Source organism: Phoxinus phoxinus (genome assembly GCF_949152265.1).
Source record: "Phoxinus phoxinus genome assembly, chromosome: 4".
In the NCBI taxonomy this organism is placed as follows: Eukaryota; Metazoa; Chordata; class Actinopteri; order Cypriniformes; family Leuciscidae; genus Phoxinus; species Phoxinus phoxinus.
Window position 1 is genome coordinate 33,072,754 of NC_136879.1, and position 23,780 is coordinate 33,096,533.

Sequence of the window (23,780 nt, forward strand, 5' to 3'; positions counted from 1 at the left end):
TCTGCTTTCACACTTGAAACAAGTATTGCAAGTGGAAACCCCATCACTTCAATCCTAAACCAAAATGGTTTATTAGCCTTAACACGTATGTATTTGTAATTATGTGTGTTTTAAGAGGCATATAAACATGATTAGCATGTCAGTTTGTTGACAGAAGGCTGTCATGATCCCGTTGCTAGCTAGCCTAGCATGAGACGGAGGGGCGGTGTACACGTAAAGATCCATAGGTCTGCATTACAAACCATTTCAGGTAGGTAACCCGACTTAAACGCTGCAAAGTACATCGAACACATTAACTACGAAGTTAAATAATTATTGGTTGGATTGTTTTGCCTGTTAACTTGCTTATGCTTGCATTGCCAGATCCGCCCAAAAGCTGTTTGCAATGCCAGAGTGGCACTGAGACTGACGATCAAATAATTAGATTGTGTTGAGAATAAAACTCAACATAATATTCATTTTATATTGTTTATTGCATAACTGTTAAACCTCTCAGTTTGGCTTTGTGAAATGGTGATTAATGCAACACATTCTGGTTATGTGTCAGTATCCAGCTATATGTTTTTAACTTGTGATATTTTAAATACCTAATATTTTAGAAGACATTGAATATATATCAGAGATTATTTAAGAGTTCATATTGGTAAAAGCACTTCTTGATTCTTAAACTTTCATATTTTTTCCCCTGTTCAGTTCATCATATTGAGTAATATAACTAACAAGCCTTGGAGATAATTCTAGAGGAATTAACATCGGTGTCTGTTTGACAGGTGGTCTGGGTTCAGCGTGCCATGATTGTAGGCTAATTGTGAAGAAACATCTGCAGCACAATGCCTGCCCTGCTGATTGCCATCTCAGTGTTTCTCATCCTGGCATTTGTATTAATTTCACTCTTCAGGTAAGAAACCATTATACATTAATGAATACGTCAACGTACAGAAGTAAAATGAGTTGCAAACGCTACATTGACACCTATTAAATACTCTCCTCTTCATGTTTTAATAGATGGTTTGCCTGCAGTTTGGCTGTTCGTTTTTTCCACAATGTCTTGAATGCTGATCTCAAGATCAAGTCTGTGGGTCTGTTCTCGGTGCGAGGAATAAGTGTCCAGTTTCAGCCTCAACACACTCTGGTTGGTTTGGTTTCTGCATCAATAAAACATTGACAGCAACTATCAATCATGTGACAAGGCATTGTGCAACAGGTTTTCAGCAAAGTTTTGATCATGTCTTAGAAATTTGCATATCAAACATGATACAGTAGGATTTATAGGGTTAAGAGCTGCAACTGCTTTTATGTTTTGTGGTGCTATAAATAATTTTTCACTTTTGTGTTTTCCAGGAAATTGACAGGATATGGATTTCTTGTAAAATAGTTAACCCGGACTTGCCGTAAGTATAATGAGATGTAGCTAGAATGAATATTTTCTGTTGATAATCGTATTTCATTGTGTTTTATTTCTTACAGGAGGTTCTTGGCATTGTGTGTGGGTGATGCCCGGCTCCGCTTCGACCTGCTGGAGCCCTTTAGGCCCCGGGCTCCCAAAAGCAAGGAAGAGAATACTAAAAAACTTGCTCTTAGTCCCTCTACTCTGCATTTTTTCTCTCAGGTGATCAACATTTAGAACTTGAGTTTCATTTAGAGTTCTGGAGTGTTTCACCCCCAATTTCCACCAGATGCGTTACGGCTCCGGCACGGCGGCGGAGTCAATCGGTTTCCATTAAAGTCAATGTGTGTATTTCCACTGAATGCAGAACAACTGCGTTCCGACTCCGGCGATCCGCAGCCCTCCGGTGCTGATACGCAGAGCTTCTATTTTTGCCGGATGCCGGAGAGCTCCGCAGCACTACAGGGCAGAGTGCGCAGGACAGGAAGTCGAGCAAAAAACAGAACAAACCAAAACAAAATAAAATATCCGTTTAATTTTCAAAATAAAATACACCGTGATCATGGCAGATCATATTTGGCGGAAAATATGATGATCATTGCGGAAAACTGTTCCTGGTTTGGTGGTTCTGTTTATCGAAACTACATATCGCGCCATCACACGTGAATTAGCGAGATCTCGTTGGTCCTCGGCCGCAGCCGTTCTGCAACAAATCCGGACCTGGTGGGTATTGACGGACGACGGAACACGGAGCTGTCACGCAGCTGAGCCGTTCCGCATCTGGTGGAAATTGGGGGTCAGGTTCAATACAAGTTAAGTCAAGCATGCTGATGATTACCACAGAAGATGATTTCATATCGTTCTGCAGAAAAGAAAATTATAATAATGCACTTGCAATGGAAGTAAATGCTGCAAGATATTGCACTGGGATAAAAGTTTAGATACAGGCTGTTCATCAACACAAGACTTAAACACACTTCTAAAAAAACGCTTATTAAGTTGGTCCGTTGCTCTATTTAAAAACACCAACACAAGATTTAGGCTAAACATTATACTTGTTAACGTATACAATCATTTACTAAGTTGGTCTGTGCAAAATTATAGCCAACCTTTTATTTCCTTTACACACATTTTCATTTAAAAGTGTTCATGTAAGTGCTTTTAAAACCTTCAGAATGCCTTTCAATGGGCTTCTATTGAAAGTGTGTTACTGTAAATGTGATTGTTTTGTTTACAGTTAATTTAATGTTTCTAGTTGTCTCTGTTTTGTAGCTGCTGTCATTCCACATCGACTCCATAAATGTGATGGTGTTGAATCTGGCCCTGTCTGAGTCACTCTGGCACATGACGTCCTCTGCCATCACTTTGCTGCTGGATCATCAAAGTAAAAGGTGATTAACCTCTGAAAAGGAGAACTTCTGCTCTTTATAAAGCTCTTTGCATGGTGTTGTGTTACTTCTAGCTGTGTGCATAGTGGGTTGAGCTCAGGGCTGGCTAGATGGGATGCATTGATATTAAAGTTTTAAAACCAATAAGCCGGTAACTATTTTCATGTTGGGGCCGATATGAATGAATAACAAATGGCCATGAATGAAGAATTAATGACCAATATTAAAATTATTTTTATAAATAAATTAAAAAATAAAACTCTAAAACTAAAATCAGTCATGTTAAAAGCTACAAGTAAATTTAGGCATCACAAATATTATAATGTTCAGTATGGAAATGTATTATTACAAATTGAAATAACTGTTTTGTATTAGAATATATGTGACATTTATTTCTGTGATTCGAAAGCTGAATTTTAAGCATCATTACTCCAGTCTTTAGTGTCAGAAATCATTCTTATAAGCTGATTTGCTGCTCAAGAAACATTTCTTATTATTATCAATGTTGAAAACAGGTTTTGGGTTATTTGACGCAAAATTGTGCAGTCCTACGAACAAGCGCAGCAAACCTCGAGGAAAAAAGAAAAACACAAAAAGATTTTTCCCAATTCGTGCATCCCTACTGTGAACTCAACTCTATTAAAGATTATTATTATTATTGATGTTTAAAACAATTGTGCTACTTAATTTTTATGGAAACAATGATAAAAAAAAAATCTGGTTTCTTTCCTAAAGAGGAAGTTCATAAGAACAACATTTATTTAAAAGAGGAATCTTTTCTATCAATGTCTTAACTGTCACTTTAGATCAATTTAATGTGTCCTTGCTGTCAAAAACTATTAATTTCTTTAAAATAAATCATTCTAACTAATAGGGGTGGTTAATCTGTCTGATTTCCCGATTCGATTCGATTACGATTATTGAAGTCCCGATTCGATTACAGTCGATTTTCGATTATTAACGATTCTCGATTAGCGATTATTGATTTTCCATTTCACAACAGTAAATTCACTACAGTAAAAATCACAACAATAACAAATTATAACAAACTTCAACATATTCTGAATCTCTATTAACATAAAATACGGATGTCCACGCATCACATGTTACAGCTATCCTACCCGCTTTCTTCAGTGATTCCATGACTTCGGTTTTGGTCTTGTTGTAGAGTGTGGGGATCGCTGTGTCTGTAAAATATCTCCGAGATGGGACGTTGTATCTCGGCTCCAAAGTGTGCAACATAGCGCGAAAGCCCTGGTTCTCAACGACTGGATGCAAATCCTTGGCAATAAAAGTTGCGATTGATTGTGTAATGTGCTTTGCCCTTTCCGAGCCGGGTGGAAGCTTTGACAATATTGTTTCCACGCTTCAGAGTTCTGTCTTTTGCGTTCCGTCAATATTCCGTTATTATCGATTTTCAAAAAAAAAATTTTTTTTGAAAATCGATTTTTGGCATTTGTGAATCGATTCAGAATCGTCCACGTCCGCATCGCGATGCATCTAAGAATTGATTTTTTCCCCCACCCCTACTAACTAACCCCAAACTTTTGAATGGTGGTGTAATCTAAATGTAGAAATGGGGAACATTAACATGTACAATTAAATATACAATCTATCCATATTGATATTTTTCTTTTTATCCAATATTGTCCAATAACCAATCAGTATATTGTGCATCTCTATTCAATTTCCCACAATAATCAAGCCACAAACTTGCACCACTTTGCCCCTGAGCAAGGCATTTAAATAAACGGGTTACACAAACACCCACTAAAATGACAACTTCTTGTTCTGTTGTTAGGTTGGCCTGGGATTTCTCAGTGGGACAACTTAGCAGTAAAGTTCTGAAGAGCAGCAGACTGGTACGTACACCACATATACTGTACATGTGTTAAGGTTTTACTTCACTATGTTGTGTACAAAACATAAATAATTGGTGATAACAGTGTGCCTGTTCTCTCATTAACAGGACACTTGTCTGGCTGAGGTGTCCCTGAGTCTGGCCCTTAATGGTGACGTGAGTCTGCCTGATCTCAGGCCAGGCCGTCTGGGACTGTGTGTCAGAACTCTGCTGGCTGAGCTTCACGAGGGTCTGTTCCTCAGCCAGTTACCCAAACTTCCAGGATCTGCTCCAGCTCAATGCACCAGTCAAACTGCAGGTTTGACCAAACCAGGTTTTAAATTTAATTTGAGATGCACACATTAAATCAGGGCTGCACAATTAATCATTATTCAGCCAAAGTCGTGATATGGCTTAGTGCGAATATCAAAGTTTCAGAGTGAAGTTCAGCATTGTGTTTTTATATTTCAGTGTCTCAGAGCAGCTTGATTAAACTGTAAATTCTGCTCCGTATGAACTCCATCTCTGCATCTGCTCGGAGTTTGGGACATTTATAACATGCTTTTGGGAACACAACATGTGCCAACCATCTTTCCAAACTTGTAATTAGGAGAATTGCTTATGAACCGACTGTTGTCAACAAAAAAAGAAAATGAATGGGCTCCCTGCAGTTTTCCAAAAAAAAATGATGAAATGAAGACAGCCATCTAGTAGAATTGTAGTTTTACAGTTGTTCTGCTAAATAAAATTATGTATATTTTTACAGTGAAATATTAAAATAGTGATTTCTTATTTTATTTAATGTTTCTATTTAGTAATATTAATTATACCGGTAATTATTTTTATTTATATAGTCATATTGATACAGAATCACACAATGTTTTGGCCAAATTGTGCAGCCCTCCAAACACTCACAGCAAACCTGGAGCTTTAAATTCCACACATACACTCACACACATTTTAAACTGCAATCAGAATTTCTTATTTAAAAAATTGCAGTTAGGATTTCCTTAAATTGTGCATCCCTGATTTACATACATAGTTTTTTATAAATATTTAGATTTTTAGTTTTTTAATGTTGTTTTAGTTCCAATATTTTCCAAATTAAAGTTTTTATATTTTAGTTTATTTAATTTTTGTATAGTTTTAGGTTGCTTTCACACTGGCAGTTTATTTTGAAACAGGATGATTATGAAAAATTTGTATTTTGGGGTTCGGTACCCGGAGTGCACCGGGGCACTGAACGCAAGACTAACTGTAGCAGGTTGTCTGAGTTTGGACCGAAACTGTGGCGCGATTCACAACTCTGACTCTGGTGCCCACTTATTCAGGAAGTAAAGTAACCTGCGCATGCGTTTTAGCCGATGATGACCTCATTAGTTTAACCTCTGTAACACCCCTGGATAGGAGCTAGAGTAAGCATGCAGTGTCATCGTGCAGATTGAGTGCAAATGAATGGCTCGCAACCCGCTGTCTCCTTAAGTGTCCGTTTGCAAAACTTTATGCAACATACACACAGTAAACACAAGTCTCATTCACTTTGCTGCACATAATAGCACCACATTAATTTGAAATATATATATTCACACGCATTTTCTGTCATGCGTCATGAACGTTTTTGATGACGTAAGATGAACGCAAATGCACCAGGGTTCGATAGAATCAAGTTGAGTGTGAAACCAGACCAAACCTCGGACCGCAGCAAACGTGCCCAGTGTGAAAGACCCCTTAGTTAACTAATAACCCTCCTGTAAATTTAACTCTGTTAAAGCTTTTATAATGTTTATGTCTCTTGAAGATGGAGATGAAGAGGACTCTTACATTCAAACGGAAGCAATTGAGGGGCTTCACAAACTGGTTCCACAGAAGGTCAATGTGGATTTTGAAAATACTAATATCACACTCTCCATGCATAGTCAGAAGAGGTAAGCTGTGCTGTTAGTCATTGTGATTAATCTTAAATGATGTTTTTGTGTTCTAACAAACTGTTTGATTCTCAGACACTTGAACTGGACTTTGAAGTCTTTGAAGGTGGGTTATGATCGTGATGATGAACAGCTTCCTCTGAGGAGTTTCACCCCTGAGCTCAGTTTCCCACAGAGCCGCCTGGAGCTTCTGCTTGAGGGTGGGTGTAGGACTCAAGAACACACTCTTTATCACTATTATTATTGATTATACTTAAGGTTAGGAATATGAACAAAACCTTAACCATAAATATTGTCGCTTTTTCAGATGGCCTTCTTCTGTCACAAAGTAGACAGAGGATTTTATGTCTAAACACTCTCAGAACTATACTGCAGGTGAGTTGTTTTGTTGCTTTCATGAATTCTCTATCCAAATCAAATCTTTTTTCTTTTTTTTTGATAAATGCTTCTATCATTATTGTTTCTGTCTTCACTCCTCACTTAAGGTGACATCGGTTGACATCTCTAGCACGGTCACCATCAACACTTGTATCATTCACTACCGTCATCAAGAGTTCTCCCATTGGCTGGACATGTTGTCATGGGACCAGCTCTCGCACAAAAAAACGACTCGTAAAAAAAGGTATTAATCCTCCACTTGCTTGCTGAGCGTCACAGATTTGGCTGTGATGGAGGTCTTGTTTATTGTTCACACATAAGTGTCCTTTTGTCTCCCAGGCTTTTCCCTCAGCTGGATGCTCCCGTGTTGATAAGCTCCTCCGTGTCAAATGTCAATGTGTCCGTGCAGTTAGGAGATACGCCACCCTTTGCTTTGGGCTTCATCTCAGCCAATGCTGGTAAATAGTGTGGCTATATTTCAGTTAACCATAACTATTTTAGCAGTTTTAGTTTTCGATAACAAACACTGACTGTAGCCTAAAAAAAAACAAGGACTAAATTCTTATTTCAAAAATATAAAATTATAAAAAATGTAGTGCATAACTGTTGTGAGGTGTGACTGACTGTGGTGTGCCTCACAGAACTGCAGCACTTGTTGGACTCAGAAGAGGATGAAGTAAAGAGTCTGACTGTGACTGAGAAAGCCTCTCTGTCCCTGGATCATTTCTGGTGGCGTGTGGGCCAGGGCTCCCATATCCAGCAGGCTCCTCACCCACCTGGAAAACATGTCTGGGGGGAAGCCCTTATTCTAGACTGCCTCACACTGCAGGTAAAATCAGCATGTATTTATCTAGTAAGTTGTCGTTCATTATGCAGGACGGACTATATTCTGAAATATGTGTGTGCGTGATCCCTTCTTACTTTGTTCACAGGGCAGCTATAGTAAGCAGAGGACGGTGAACTCCAACCCTTCTAGGAGTGTTTGTATGGAGTCCAATCTGAAAGGCCTGCAGCTGGAAGTGTCCGAGACTTGCACTCTGTGTCTGTCTCGTCTGTTCTCCGTTCTTAAACTGGACAAAGCAGAACAGTTCTCCTTACATTCCCCTCTTGAAAAGCCTCCAACCAGCCCACCACAACTCTTTAAGTTTAAACTCAGTCTTGAGGATGTAAACACATTCACACTCTCCAATGTTGCAGGTAGGAAGTAAAAGATGCCCTTAAAATACCAGTTGCACTGATTCTTTTCTAAATATTTTTTTGCATTACATTTTTTATGCATGTTAGCTTGTATGTGAGGGCTTGTTTTTCTGAATTGCTCTAAAGGGGCTGTTGCAGTGAGGGTGGACACAGTGGTGGCTGAAGGATCGGGGGAGAACTCAAGTGTGTCTGTCCAGGGTGTTTCTCTGGCTGTGGTGAAGGCCATCACTGAGAGTATTGAGCCCTGCTGCCCAGCCATTCAAACTCCCAACCCCATCCTGACCCTAACCACGTTCACTGTCTCCTACCACGTCAGCACCCGCAGTCTGAAGGTACTACACCACTACACTGCTCCTACACACAGCTGTCATGACCTCCTCACATAGGATCAGTTATAACCACTAGTTCTCAGAAGTGATTACAGTGACTGCATGAAAACACATTCATAGTGTCATTTATTTATTTATTTATTTATTCAAAAACAGTCAATAGCAATTGAAACCCATTAACAACTATAGTGGAGTCCTAAACTTTTGAGACTACACTGAAACTGGGATTGGACTGCACGTTTTGCTACAAACATGTCAAAATGGGGCCTCATTTTTAATTGTCATTGGATATGGGGGACAGCTACCCTAATGTGTGCGCTTTGCACGTTTTGCATGCATGACATTAATTGCATTAACCCTTTCGCACGTACGATCACACCGGTCTGATCAGTCTTGGCTGGTCCCTGGAGCGTACGATCACACCGGTGTGATTAGAACGGTCAGTGCATCACGTGGTCAACTGCTAAATTCAAACGTGCTTTGGCGCGTTGGCTGGCGCTGAGCCAGAGACAGACGCGCTCAGTGCTTGTCAAATATCACAACTATTCAGTGTTTTCAACCACATAATGTTTATTTTAGGTTTCAGACATTTAAGAATCACATAAGTACTACTTTTTTTTGAGTTTGTAAAATACACACTGATGTCTAAGAAAGCGGCAATAATAATCCTTTATATTATAAAAAGACGACACGTTTTATTCATATCAGATACACATTGTGTAAGTAGTTTTACATTTTACCCTATTCTTCTCCCAGTTCACCAGCCACTTACTTTCATGTATTTCGGGAGAAGTGGAGGAATTGACGTGTTGTAAATCCAACAGATCTGATTATCTGACCTGTGGCACAAACTAACATGGCGCCGCCCATCGCGCATACAGCTAAAATAACGCGATCGTTATAAAGGTGTTTATACAACAAAACACATCCACATGCACATATTTGACAATCGGTGTGAAAGGGTTAAATAAGTCATTTGGACTGTCGCAGCACAGATCCAATGATAAAAAAATTACTTATAGTATTCTATGAAATATGGTATTTGTTTAAAATTCCTGTGCCCTTGTAATCTTTAATAAAAAAACATTAACTTGCTCTCCCCTGCGCAATGACAAATCTTTTCTGATGATGTGTTCATCGGCACGAGGGCAGGACAATAATTCCTCCCCTCCAGCAATCTGTCACTCATATGAGAACGCAGCAATTAGCAAACGGCCATGACCCAGTCAATTCCCAAAGGACAAATCAAGTCCCACCCTACTTTTTTTTTTTTCTTATTCGCGAAGCAGTTTCACTCAGATATGCGTCACAATAAGCAAGAAAGGATCATAATTTCTGTTTCATGCCAACTTTAACCACAGCTTGATTTCATTTCCTCCCATCTTTATATGATCAGGTGCAGAGTGAAAATGCTTTAACAGTGCAGTGGACCCCATCGGATCACATGTTTCTGTATCAGCACATCACAGAGAGCCAAAGCTATTGGAAGGCTCTGTCTGCATCTCTAAGCCTAAGACAAAAGGATGAAACCGAGTCTGCAGCCTCTTCCTCTGGCATGTTAGTGTGTGTAGAGCTGGCAAGCACTCAGTTTACCGCCCATGTGACCGAGAAGAACTTCATCATCTTCAGTGCAGAAGCACTGTCGCTTTCCAAACGCCCTGGAGCCGTGCTGATGAAGACTCCTCACCTGGTGTTCAACTTTGATGGCAATGATATCTTCTCCTTTTCTGGTGCAGAGGTGCAAATGCTGGATGATCTCGATGTGATGCAACAGCACAGATCTCAATTCACTTTCCTCCAAACATCTCGCAATCGCACCTGGCTCTTCACTGCGCCCAACCTTGCCATTGAGTTCCCTTATCAGTACAACTTTTCAGACACTTTCGACAAGGCCATCAGCGTGCAGAAGTGGCTGAAGACCCTACACAGAGGTGCCGCCCCGCCAGCAGAGCCTTGCAGCCTGCCTCCGGACCTGCTGATCCGCATCAACCAGTTCTCCTTCGTGTTCCTGGACGACGTCTTTGAGATCAAACTGCGCGACAATTACGAGCTAATGAAGGACGAAAGCAAGGAAAGTGCCAAGCGCCTGCAGCTACTGGACAAGAAAGTGGCCGACCTACGCAAACAGCACGGCGAGCTCCTGCCGGCTCGTAAGATTGAGGAGCTCTACACCTCCCTTGAGCGCAAGCACATTGAGATCTATATTCAGAGATCTAAGAGGCTGTACGCCAACACGCCCATGCGCAAGTCCTTGCTCACCTGGACTGTGTCTGAGTTCGAGCTGGTGGCACTCGCGGATCAGTCGTTGCACGGTCCTGAGCGGATCCGAGAGCAGCTGAGGGACATTGATGGCATCAGCCCTTTTCCTAGAGATGGTCTGCAGCTGGTTGTCCAGTGGTGCCGTGCTTTTAAATTCAAGCTTAATGCATTTCTGGGTAAGTCAAGCATGCTTCAATATAGGAGTGTCCAATCCTGCTCCCGGAGGGCCAATGTCCTGCAGAGTTTAGCTCCACATTGCCACACCTTTTCTGTAGCATCAAGGGAATGCATGAATTGATCAAATGTATACCTTAAATGCAGTGCAAGTCACTTAAGCGTCTACCAAATGCATAAATTGAAATGTACCTCAAAGTTTCTACTGGTAATCCGGAAGACCTGAATTAGCTGGGGTTTAAACTGTACAGGACAGTGGCACTTCAAAAGCAGAATTAAACACCCCCATGGTAATATGTAATCCAATGAATGATGCTTGCTTTGCTAATTTGCAAATATCTACTGTCTACTAATCTGACACATCTGTTCAAAACAGATTATGCTAATGTGAATTTATCTTATTTCATCTTCATAATAGTTTGTTTTAGTTAACGGTAACAACACTGCTAGCTTGGTGAAAATAAAAAATTTCACTGCGCAACTTGTATGAGTATGTGACAAATAAAAACCTTTGATTCCTTTGAAAAGAAATGCCAGAAAAGTATTGGCAAAATCAGTGTGGGTTAATTTTAGAATTTACTATTTACCCAATTTTTGTGTCTCATGTGTTTTTATACTTGCAGTATCGAGCTAGCATAGCATCATGCTAACATCAAACTCTATTGAAATCAACTGTGAGTGCTAATACAGGATTCTATTCTCAGACAATTATGATGGTCCATGATTGCTAGCATGTTCCTTTTCTTCTGTGGTTCAGTGCGGATCCGGGACTACCCTCGATACCTGTTTGAGATCAGAGACTGGGCCCTGTCTGGACGCTTAATGGGCACCGAGCAGGATGGACAGCTGAGAGCAAAGCGCAAACAGGTTGTCCAGCTCGGCCAGCCATGGGGTGATGTGACCGTTTACAGGAATATGCCACCACTGAAGTTCTACTACGATGTCCATTGTGAGTCACAACACCCTATTGATCTTGTAAGTCTGTAACGTGATGGCACAACAATAATACTCAACTGGTCTAATTCTTCGTACAGCAAATATATCTCTCTACACCATTGTGTGGGGGCCATGCTGGGATCCTGCTTGGACGCTGATTGGCCAGGCTGTTGATTTACTGACCAAACCTACAGCTGACCCGTCCCCTCTACTGACCTGGTGGGATAAAAGCAGACTTCTTCTGCATGGCCGCTGGGTAATGGACATCGAACAGGCCAACCTTCACCAGCTCGCTACTGAGGTACTAACACAAATTCCCAGGCTCCTTCCTTCCTAAAAACCTTACAGTTACACCTTACATATGTAAACTTCTTGTGTTGACTATAATGTTTCATTTGTGTAGGACCCTTACAACACTACAGAGAACCTGCACTGGGAGTGGAGCAAGCTAAACTTTGACTGGAATCCTGGGCAGTTTGTCTTCAAGGGTGACCTGGACGTCAACGTTAGAACAGCCTCCAAGTACATGACTAGTAGTTGTGTAGCATTAAAATGTGACTTATGTTTTAATTTCTAACGATTTAACTGTGTCTGGTCTGTTTCTATACAGGTATGATGATATCTGCTTCTTGCATCTCCCGAGCCTATCTATGACCCTTGACCTCCAATGGCTATGCCACGGTAATCCACATGACCACCATGCCGTAATGCTCTGTGGAGCAGAGAACGTTGCGGATGTCACCTCAGTCCAGCCACATGACTCCTACAGGGCCTTCCGTTCTGAAAACCTAAACCTCTCCAACACCATGGACCTCGACCAGCACTGTGGCAAAAGTTAGAACTAAAGACTTATATTTTTTTCAAAATGCTGATAAAGTCTGGAATACACCACACGACCTTTAAAATCGGAACAGATTTTAAAATAGTAGGCATCATACACTTGCTAACTTTGTAAATGGTTACAGAGAAAAGTGGGCATTATACACTAAACACGCTAACAGACTTTCAAGTCGTTCCAAACACAAACTCGTACAGAAATGTGATTTGTTGCTTGAAAAAATTGACAAATGTAAGCAATGTGTTCTAAAATCTGCACAAAATATCAAACATATTATCTATCGCATCAAAGGAATCAAAACTAGGAGTTTGTACCCATCACACACTACATTATTTTCTGTGAAATCTGCAACTGCGATCTGCAGACTGACTCTGACTTCAGGCAACTAGCGTTGACTCATCCAGACTGAAAATCAGGGCAATAGTCGTGTAGTGTATTCCAGTCTTAAAGGTCATTTCTACTTTGGTTTTAAATTGTGTGTACTTTCTCTTAGAGCTCTGCCAGCCCAGAATCCTCCTCTACAGCAGCACCCTGCGCTGGATGCAGAACTTCTGGGCCACCTGGACCAGCGTGTCCCGGCCCATCTGCAGAGGCAAGCTCTTCCAAAGCCTCAGACCCTCCCGCAGGAAGCTCGGACAGCACTACAAACAGATGTCCTACACGGCGTCTTTCCCACAGCTACAGGTGAAACACCGGCTTCAGTCACACAATACTTTGTCTATCTGTATCTGTCTTCTTATTCAAAGGATTTTCATCTTTTGTCGTTTTGGAAAGATAGTTAAAGATCTAGGTTAAACCTGTATTAATGTTCCTGTGCAGGTCCATTACTGGGCATCATTTGCTCAGCAGAGAGGCATCCAGGTGGAGTGCAGTAAAGGTCATGTCTTCACTAGAGGAGCACAGAGGCTGATCCCACAGGGTGAGAAAACAAACAGCCTTCAGTCAATCTCTCTGCTTAACACACCCTGTTGAAAAGTTCTGCTGAAACGATGCATGTTTTACAGCTGGCACTGTGATGAGGCGACTGATCTCTGAGTGGAACGTTACTCAGATGGTGAGCGAGCTCTCTCTGGTCACCGTGCACCTCATGGCCTCCACTTGGGACGAGACTGCCGATCACCAGATCAACGCCCAGGTGAAGAAGACCCACCTGCTCAGCCTGTCCTCGCTCAGCTACCAGAGACAGAGCAACCGCATCGAGGAGGTGATGCGCTTCTCTTACATTATCATTTATCAACAGGAAATCATATTTCACTATGTATTATATAAAATATCACTCAAATTTTCCCAGATGAAGTTTGTGGCATAAATGTGTCCTCAATGTAAGTAGGCCTTTATTGACAGACTAATATCAATCTATATCACTGCTTAAATTGTCTCAGGAGGGGAACTCAAAAGACGAGACCAATGCTTCATACACGCACAAGTTGTGTTTAGTGGACTTGCGGGCCTCTTGGACCACCACCAACAGGAACATTGCCTTTGGGTTGTATGATGGCTATAAGAAAGCAGCTGTGCTGAAGAGGAACCTCTCCACTGAGGCTCTGAAGGGTCTGCGAATCGACACCCAGGTGCAGATGAAAAAGCTAAAGCGCTCCATGTCCAGCTACTCCTCAAACACTGCTCCCACTACACCAGTCATCACCACAACCACCCGCCCAGAGAAAAGTCAGAATGAAGGTAGTCCCTTCTTTTGATTGTCGGCCCAAAATCTGGTGCATATTGTTGCTCATTTGTGAGGTTTTATTATTCAGGACTAACAAATACGTTTCTAAACTAGCGATTCTTCAGTCTACCTAGGTTTGCTTTAACCCAGTTGATCTGTTTCTGTGATCCTTTTAGGAACCTCCATGCTGCAGAAGCTTATCGAGGAGACTGATAAGTTTGTGGTCTTCTCCGAAGAGGACGCGGGAGTGTGCGACCAGCTCTGTGGCATTGCCGCGTGCCAAACCGATGACGTTTACAACCGCAACTGGTTCATAGAGCTCGTCAACTGTCAGGTATGAATTCTAAGAGCGGTAACCTATAGCACAAGATACTGTTTTAGCAGATCTAAACGTCTTCCCATGTGCACGGCGTTTAGATGATGCTGCGAGGCACAGAGACTGCCGGCTGTGTGCTGGTATCTGCCGCCAAGGCACAACTACTGCAATGTGAACACCATCCCGCTTGGTACAGCGACACACTCAAGCAGAAGACCACCTGGACGTGCCTGCTGGATGGTATGCAGTATTTCGCAACCATGGAGCAAAACCCCTCTGAACAAGAAGACTGGCAGCTGTGGCTGGAGGTGAGTTCAGAAGTCCAGACATCACTCTAATACAATTTATGACTGACAAAGCATTGTGTTACAGCAGTCAAATCCTTTTTTGTGGACCTACAGGTGAAGAACATTGAGGAGCACAGGCAGAGGAACCTGGACTCAGTGCAGGAGCTGATGGAGAGTGGCCAGGCTGTTGGAGGCATGGTCAGCACCACCACAGGTGCGCCATTTTTAAGTGTTGATATTATGTTCATAATTATATTTTTAGACTGCACACATCAAAACACGTTATTTTTTCTCATACTGTAAATCGCTGCATCACCTCTTTTCACCCTCTGCCTGAAATGCTCTGTTTTGGTTGTTATCTGTAAAGCCAGCCTTTCTGAAAAATCGACTGTTTAGAGTGTGTGTTGGATATGTAATGGCCCTTACCATAATCATGTATTAGCTCCATGAGCAGCTGTAAACAGTATTATATCCATGTTAACTATTTTGTCAATATTGGAAGTCCATACAATGTGGGGGTTTTATTTTTTATTTTAGCCCTTGCAATGAAAAAACAAAAACAAAACGTACAAATCACTTTCCAAACTGTTCTTTGACAGTAAGCCAAAGAAGCCAGTAGGTGGCCATTCCGCAAATGTAAAACATGGGCATGACAAGGAAATAATGGCAGGGGTACAATCATTTGGTGTGGGCTTTGTAACTTTGCAGATTGTTTACATGCACTAACATCACACACCAAAGCAGGGGTCTCTAACTTTGCTCCTTGAGGGCTACCATCTGGCAGATTTGAGCTCCAACCCTAACCAAACACACCTGAACCAGCTAATCAAAGTGTTCAGTGTATAACCGGTAAGTGTGCTGGAGCAGGGTTGGAATTGAATTCTGCAAGAAGGTAGCCCTCCAGAAGCAGGGTTGGTTAGTGGCTACCCCTGCTCTAAAGGAGAGGTAAACTCAAAAAAGCATACTAGTTGCCCTTTAGCTGCATTTAACTCTTGGGGTGTTGACCACCTCATAATGCCCTAACAACTGCTTAGAATACCCTGGAACTAGCATAGCAGATTAACATACCAGTTTGTTAAATAACACTCAGAACCACCAAAAACCTTTTAAAGCAAGTCACTCAATAGCCATTTTGGTAATGCCCCCTGGACTTTCATTCCTACAGCTGCCATATTAGCCATCACAAATGGCACACTTCATGTGCGCTTCCAGCTTTATGGACTTACAAAGGCAGCCACATACCCGTGTCTGTTAACTACACAATAACATAAGGTGTCATCTTAGACTTCAGAAGGATGCTCACGAGGGCCCCCTCTGCGATCACTATGTGCCCTCGATGTGCACATCTGCCAAGCCTGTATTGTAATAAGCTCCACAGCAGATTTCTACCTGACTATTAAAGCGACATTGCATAACAAACATGTGGACTTGGAGGAAGAAAATGAGGGCTTTGGATTTCATTTGGGTCAGGGCCATTGAGAGTTACGATTTCTCCCATTCATTTTCCTACAATTGGGCCATCTCTCATCCTTGTGGTGGTGACTGGTGACTCTTGCATGTCCTATCAGCATCCACAGTCTAGTGTTTTTTTTTAACTATTTCCTTTTGCTCTGATTTAGACTGGAACCAGCCGTCCCAGGTGCAGGAGACCCAGCAGGTCCAGCGTATCATCTCTCGCTGTAGCTGTCGCATGTACTACATTGGGTACAGCCACGACATTGACCCTGAACTGGCCACCTCCATCAAACCACCAGACATCAGTGACCGCCACGAGAAGGAAGACCTTTTAAAGAAACAGGCTGGTATGTGACCTCAAGCGAAACAGAAACTGGCTTAAGAATCTGTAAGTTGTTTGGTCAGAGCTATATTATTGTTTTGTTCTGGTCATATCAGGTGCGGTTGACACCTTCACCCTCATCCACAATGACTTGGAGATTTCCACCAATCCAGTGCAGTACTCCATGATCCTGGACATATTTAATAACTTGCTTCTCCATGTGGAACCCCGACGCAAGGTTCGAATTGTCTGTAATTGTCTGAAAACCAATTTTGGAATGAGTTGTTTGGTGCTGATTGGCTAGATCTTTTTCTTTATTTAGGAGCACAGCGAGAGGAAGCAGCGTGTGCGTTTCCAGCTGGAGATCTCCAGCAACCCTGAGGAACAGCGTAGCAGTATCTTGCACCTTCAGGAAGCAGTACGTCAGCATTTGGCTCTGATCCGGTGCCTGGAGAAACAGATTTACTCCAACATGAGGGTTAGTTTACATCTGCGTTCTAGTGTGTTCAGTTCATCCGCACAGCTTTCCATTTAAGATCATGTCCTCCAAACTACTCTGAGGTTCATGCATAATGACCTTTGATCTGACTCCATACAGTCCCAATCAGAGGAGTTCAGGGGAGACGAGCTGTCAGACATCAACCTGCGCCTGCAGAATCAGCTCAACCAAGAGAAGACAGACATGCAGATGAAGAGCGAGGAACTCAATATCCTCATCCGGTTGGTCACCATTACAATTTTTGCAATTGATCATTCATTAGCAATATAAGATTAAAATGTTTAGATGTATCAAAGTCCCTCTATAATAAATCTCCCTCTCAGGTGTTTTAAGGACTTCCAACTGCAAAGGGCAAACAAACTAGAGCTGCGGAAACCCCCAGAAGACGTTAGCGTTGCACGTCGTACAGAGATCTACTTTGCTCAGGCCCGCTGGTGTCTCACGGAAGAAGATGGACAGTTGGGGATTGCTGAGCTTGAACTGCAGAGGTTCATGTACAGCAAGGTAAGTCTGCAAGGACTCATAATTTAGAGGTTTTAGTTGAAGTTGCTGAATTTTCTTTGCTAATCTTTGGCAAAATGTTAGCTACTATGTATGTGACTGTGCATGATTGGCTACATATCTCTTATTGATTATGATTGGGATGTTCTCTTCCACAGTTGAATAAGTCTGATGACACAGCAGAGCATCTCCTGGAATTGGGCTGGTTCATAATGAATAACCTGCTTCCCAATGCTGTGTACAAGGTACAGCTGCTTAATGATTCCCACTGGATGTCCAAGAGGGCTTAGTTGAAATATGAGAATAACATGACATTATTTCAGATGTGTCGTTGTAAATCTGCTGTTATTGATCTCTAAGTTCTGGAAATGTTTCTGTGTGTTTTTTGACACCCATAAATACAGTCTTGAATAAGAACTGAAGCCTGCATAGGGGGCTCTGCACATTTTTATTTGGTGCCATTTTTTAGGGAGGGAGCAGGACGGTCTTCTAATTGTCCAACAGTCAACTAGTCGATCAGTTGGAGGAGGTCAACTAAACAATTAATTACCATTTAAGCTCTAATATTTAAGGTATCATGCTAACAATATTCTAGTTTGACAACTCATAGACTTGACTGCCCTCTCCCCTGACGGTAACATAATGTAGGCTATTAGTGGTCTAACAACCAACTAGTCAATTAGAGAGCAAATAGACAATTAGTTAAAGATTAGGTGATACCTTAAATATTACAGTTAAAATGTTATGTTAGCTGTATTCTATCGACTTTTATCAACTGTCCTGTTGCCTGACTGTCATCTAGTTTAAATTATTAGTTGTCCAACAACTAACTAGTCAATTAGTTAGAGGTCCACTTTGGTTTATCTAGAGCATTTTATGACTAATATTTTAAGGTTGCATGTAACATTGAGATTATTTATCATATTAATTATTGTTAGAAAATTGTATACAATACATTTAATGTTCCTGATATTATAATCCACTATAATGGTGCCTATACTGTAAGAAACATGTTGGATCTGTATTTTGTAGGGGTGTGACGATAACCTTAGCTCACGAGACCATACATGATATTGGGTTCACGAGACTATTTGAACTATTTTTAAGAAATCTTCAGTGACAAAATATATGACTGGAAAAATAGTCTTTTATTCGACTGAAAGATTTACTGACAGTATTTGGAAGCTGAGGCTTTTTCATATAAAAATGAACCTGCTCCGTCCTGTCTGTTGGCTCGTTGTCCATGTCCTCTTTGCTTTGCGAAGTTTTTTGCGTCAATTGCGAGAGTCTGACACTGAATGTATGAGAGGTGACAGCCCTGCAAGCACTGTAAAAGGTCAACTCAGTCAACTTGATATCTTGAGACAGCTGTTCAATATCGTCACATCTTAATATCGCGAGATCTCGTGGCGTGAGATCCAGTCACACCCCTATTGTTTAGTAAACCACTCATTCAGACAGCCCGCGACAAGTTCATTTTAGCATTGTACACATCTCTTCTATTTGTTAATCTTATAACTTTGCTTGGTTTCTCTTGTGCAGCATGTAAGGGTATGTATGGAGTGGGTAAAATCCTATGTTTGTTAGTCCAACACCTTCATCCTCATCCAGACATGCCAGCTCAGAGACTTTTACGTTCCTGTTTGGACAAAATTCACCTGCATTCTCCCTTGTAGTTTGATATTCCAGGCTAATGGCATTGCCTTCCACAGTTACATCGTTTGTCTTTTCATTTTATATTTTTACATTCGTCCAGTCATTTTGGGTATGTAACCATGTCCATGTTTTCCTTTGTTTCATGGTTTGCATCTAAACAAATACAACTTCTTCAGTCAAGTGGGGACTGTGTAAGTGTAATTGTGCTAATCTTCTGTGTTGTAGGTGGTCCTGCGTCCTCAGAGCCCCTGCCAATCAGGACGCCAGCTTGCCCTACGCATCTTCAGTAAGGTCCGCCCCCCGGTTGGAGGGATTTCCGTCAAAGAGCACTTTGAGGTCACTACCATGAAATCCAGTGTTTACATCATAACACTGGAGGATCTTAATCACACATATATAGCTGTCCTCTTCTTTCTGACAGATGTTTTCATGTGTAGGTAAATGTGGTACCACTCACCATTCAGCTCATGTACCAGTTCTTCAAGAGGATGATGGGTTTTTTCTTCCCCGGAAGAAATGTGGAAGAGGAGGAAGTTGGGGATGAGGAAGACAAGTTCAGAATGGTTACCACAGGTTTGTGAACTTTTCTTTCTTGCCATGAGCATACGAGTATCCCTGTTGTGATGCTCAACAATGTTCACCTATATCATATGCAGATATCTTGAAAACAATCTAAATCATTAGAATTCAGTTGTAAGTATAAGAACTGGAGAGGAAAAAAAAAAGCAGATCCTCTTGGAAAGCCGTATTTAAGTCAATTTAAGTATCACGGTTCTACGCCGTTCTGTTTCTGGTGAACCGATACACTCTTTTTCTTTACATTCCTGTTTTAACCACTCTCTGCACTCGCTGTACTGACATCAATAGCTTGTCCCATCCCGATCAATATCAGTTTACATCGATTCTTTTTCCTCCATTTCTCTTTTTCCCCCCTCTGTACTCCTGTGAGGGTATTAGATTGCTGTCTGCTGATGTTATGCCACACTGATGGCCCATTCTTGGCTATTAAAAGCTCATTGCTCCTTTGACATTGAAGTGTTTTGTATCTGATATTGCTTCAGGGTGACTTTCGTGCACGTTGTGGAGTTGTGGAGGGGCCGATCACACAGAACATGTTTTTTCCATTCCACTACACTTCTTTTCTATTATTCTTCAATGTAAATACCCGCGGCTAGACAGACCTGTTTGACCGTCGTCGCGCTAGCATCTCTTTTGCAGCGTCACATGGCGTTCTAAAAGCGTGGAGCTCAAATTAAAAGAAGTTAATCTTTTAAATAAAACTAGACCTTGCACTTTTTTGTTTTTTTTGTTCCACTGACCTGTGTTCTTAACAGCAAAAACTTGTTTTGTGCGAAACGGCCTTAAGGCTTATTTTCTTCTTGAATCACAGGTGTCGTGAAACCCAGGCAGCTCTCTGAAGACTCCATAGGAGGGCTTGGACCCGGGAAAGGGGTCACACAAGGGTTGAATCGAACCGCTGGAGTCAGGAGGTCTTTTCGTAAAGTACCTGAGGTATTTTTTATTTTAAAGAGATGACAGTTAAAGTGTCTACTTATGAACGATAATTAAGTTATCTAATCTCCCCCATTCAGCATCCTGTTGATGACATTGATAAGATGAAAGAGAGAGCAGCCATGAATAATTCTTTCATCTACATCAAGATTCCTCAGGTTCCCCTCTGCGTTAGTTACAAGGTTGGTCCTGGCTATTATTATAATGTTTTTAAAAGACTTACCTTAAAAGAGATTGTTAGTTCACACAAAAATGAAACTTCTGTCATTTAAGGCGAGACACTACAGGTGAATAGGGTAAAAATTGTAACTAGCAGATTTCACCATGAAACTTTCTCAGTTGATTACCTACATTAAGATGAGAAAAAAATGTATTACAAGTTTTCTGTAATTTAATGTTTAAATATACAAATTAGGCATTAGCTAATTAAATATGCGCTAATTTGAATATATTTTTAAAAACGAAATCTGAGTATTGGATAAAGCCAGGTTCAAAATTATGTTTCCATTGTGTTCACATATTAGTTGGGAAAAAAATTACTGAGGGATTTATGGATATCTACTTTTGTTATCCTGAAAATCAGAATATACTGTCAATAGCCTTAAATTGATTGTTTTTTGGAATAAAATGTTATATAAATCAGGCTAGGAATAATATATTTACAAATCCCTCTGTAAATGTCTTCATAATATAACTGGGTACAAGACTGGAAAGGTTGGTGTATATAGGTGCTACTGAAGTGGAGATTTCAGACTTGGAGTATGAGCGAAAAGTCATTTTGAGAAAACGGGCTTTAAAGATTTATATCAGCCAATGAGATTGCGCATTTAGAGTTAAATCCCCCCTTTTACTTTCACGATTAGTTGCTGATAAAAAGGAAATTACCATATTTGGATCCGACAGAATTGTACAGGAGAGAAACTTTGCGTTCGCTCACAAAGAGCTCAAAAGGTTTTGCGAGCGAACAGTTTCTCGGGTGAACGCAAATGTTTTGCAAACTAACTATTGAACGCAAAAGCATTGACTTATTTTACGCAGCTCCGTACAAACGTGCTGCGTAACACACAAGAATGAACCTCATTGGTTCTCGCACGTCAAGCAATCATGCTTGAGTTTCCGAATCGCTAAAATTCAAACGATACCCAAATTTTCTTCAGCATTACATGATCTTTCAGAAATCATTCTAATATGCTGATTTGGTACTCAAGAAACATTTCTTATTATTATCAGTCTTGAAAGCATTTGTGCGCTTAATATTTATGTGAAGACTGATGCATTTTTTTCCTTTTTTTTTTTGTTAAATAGAAAATTCAAAGGAACAGCATTGCAAATATATATTAATATTCACATTCCCTAGTGTGATTATGCGTTCCTCTTGTGGTGTATCTGTAGGGAGAGAAGAGCAGTGTAGACTGGAAGGATCTGAATCTGGTTCTGCCCTGTTTGGAGTATCACAACAACACCTGGACCTGGCTGGACTTCGCGATGGCTGTGAAGAGAGACAGTCGTAAGGCTCTGGTCGCACAGGTAATCCCTCTCGAACACCTCAACGTTTAAATGCAGTACATACGAGAGTGCAGTTGTAGTAGAGTTCAAATTCCGCTTTACTTCCATCCCAAAATAAATAGATGATAAAGGAGAAGCTACGGTTGAAACCAGCCTCAGGCTCCGAGTCTCGAGGTAAAGCTGCGGATGGGAAAGCAGACAGCAGCCTCCAGCAGCAGGTGGAGGACGAGAAGGCAAGACTTTTGATCGGCTTCAGCTCCGCCGACAGGAGCTCCAGCAAAAAGAGCATCTTCAGTCGCCGCAAGTGAAGCTCCTTCACGTCTTGAAGAAGCACTGCTGTACCTTACCGAGTCCCCGTCAGTGGGGAAAAGGGGTGGGAACTATGATAAACAAATCAAGTCCGACTCCGAGGTTCCTCTCATCTTCACCAGTGGTGCCTTTAAACGTCCGCGCTGGGTGTGGACACGAAAACCAGCGCCATGTTCAAGCCGTGACTGCTGGCAATGAGAAGATGAGATTGTCATTCTACTGTCTAATATGAGTGCTGTACACCTAACATTGTTTTTATGTGCTCCTGTTGTGCCATAAATCATTTCAACACGTTTCAATGATCTACATACAGGATTAAACTATCTTTATTAAATTAGATCACATCCTCGCAGCTCAAGACTGTGTCCCACAATTCAACAGTTTATCTTTCCGTTATCTCCGTTTTGTGTTTTGAGCATTGTAACGCCTCTCCTGCTGGATCAGGAGATACTTGTGTTTGTTGGGCAGAATCTTGAGCCACGCGGACGAGCAAGAAGAATCTGAAATTCATATATATTGGAAACCCATGTTTAGTGAAATAGCCAAAAAATCAAGAATTTGTCCCCATTTGAGCTCAAGATTAAATTGTACTTGACATTAGTTTGTTGACCAATGTTTTCCTGTACTAAACTACATGGTGCAATACAAAAGCAAATGGACTGAGGATCTTCTGCTTTGTAGAGCAGTTGGGTTTTCGGATGTTATGGGAAGCATCTTGTTTTATGCCATTTTTGCAGCCTGTCTGATTAATACTTTGTAATTTTAACACTATGGCACTTTTTACACAAAGTATTTTCTGATATTTTTGTATCTGTGGTTATCTTCTGTATCATTTTCAATAATGTCTTCAGATGCTGCTGATTTTTGCTTGTCAGCTTCGAAAGTGAAATCTTATTTCAGCTTGAATGTTTAAAAATGAGCACTATATTTCGATTTTCTTCCCCCCACTGTGTCAGGCAATGATTCTTGTATTGTTCTTTGTACAAATAATGGGAGGTATTCAATGTCACTGAGCATGTAAATTAATATTTGTCAATAAAATAAAAGCAGGCCCCAATGAGCTCTTCAAACTTATTTTAAACCATTTGTTTCTGGATTGC

The 23,780-nt window shown here is 41.1% G+C and overlaps 1 protein-coding gene across 2 annotated transcripts; it reads left to right on the forward strand.

The window, feature by feature from the left end:
* Nucleotides 1–23,770, forward strand: LOC306996746 (bridge-like lipid transfer protein family member 2). 2 transcript variants are annotated; one of them, XM_079609584.1, is made up of 41 exons: nucleotides 1–85; nucleotides 180–250; nucleotides 771–898; nucleotides 1,006–1,132; nucleotides 1,342–1,391; nucleotides 1,468–1,609; nucleotides 2,660–2,778; nucleotides 4,577–4,637; nucleotides 4,745–4,934; nucleotides 6,414–6,540; nucleotides 6,616–6,740; nucleotides 6,848–6,915; nucleotides 7,026–7,162; nucleotides 7,258–7,376; nucleotides 7,560–7,747; nucleotides 7,851–8,115; nucleotides 8,242–8,447; nucleotides 9,841–10,879; nucleotides 11,635–11,826; nucleotides 11,912–12,114; nucleotides 12,217–12,335; nucleotides 12,424–12,647; nucleotides 13,145–13,335; nucleotides 13,471–13,570; nucleotides 13,656–13,855; nucleotides 14,034–14,331; nucleotides 14,494–14,651; nucleotides 14,735–14,941; nucleotides 15,035–15,134; nucleotides 16,540–16,722; nucleotides 16,814–16,935; nucleotides 17,020–17,175; nucleotides 17,296–17,417; nucleotides 17,520–17,700; nucleotides 17,856–17,942; nucleotides 19,579–19,689; nucleotides 19,791–19,926; nucleotides 20,744–20,865; nucleotides 20,946–21,047; nucleotides 22,258–22,392; nucleotides 22,494–23,770. In XM_079609584.1, exons 3-41 carry the CDS (start codon nucleotides 831–833, stop codon nucleotides 22,677–22,679), a joined length of 6,666 nt encoding a protein of 2,221 aa, XP_079465710.1. In that variant the 5' UTR covers nucleotides 1–85; nucleotides 180–250; nucleotides 771–830; the 3' UTR covers nucleotides 22,680–23,770. The 2 variants fall into 2 exon arrangements, with proteins under 2 accessions (XP_079465710.1, XP_079465709.1); XM_079609583.1 differs by having other exon boundaries at nucleotides 10–85; nucleotides 4,745–4,949.
* The last annotated feature ends 10 nt before the right edge of the window (nucleotides 23,771–23,780 follow it).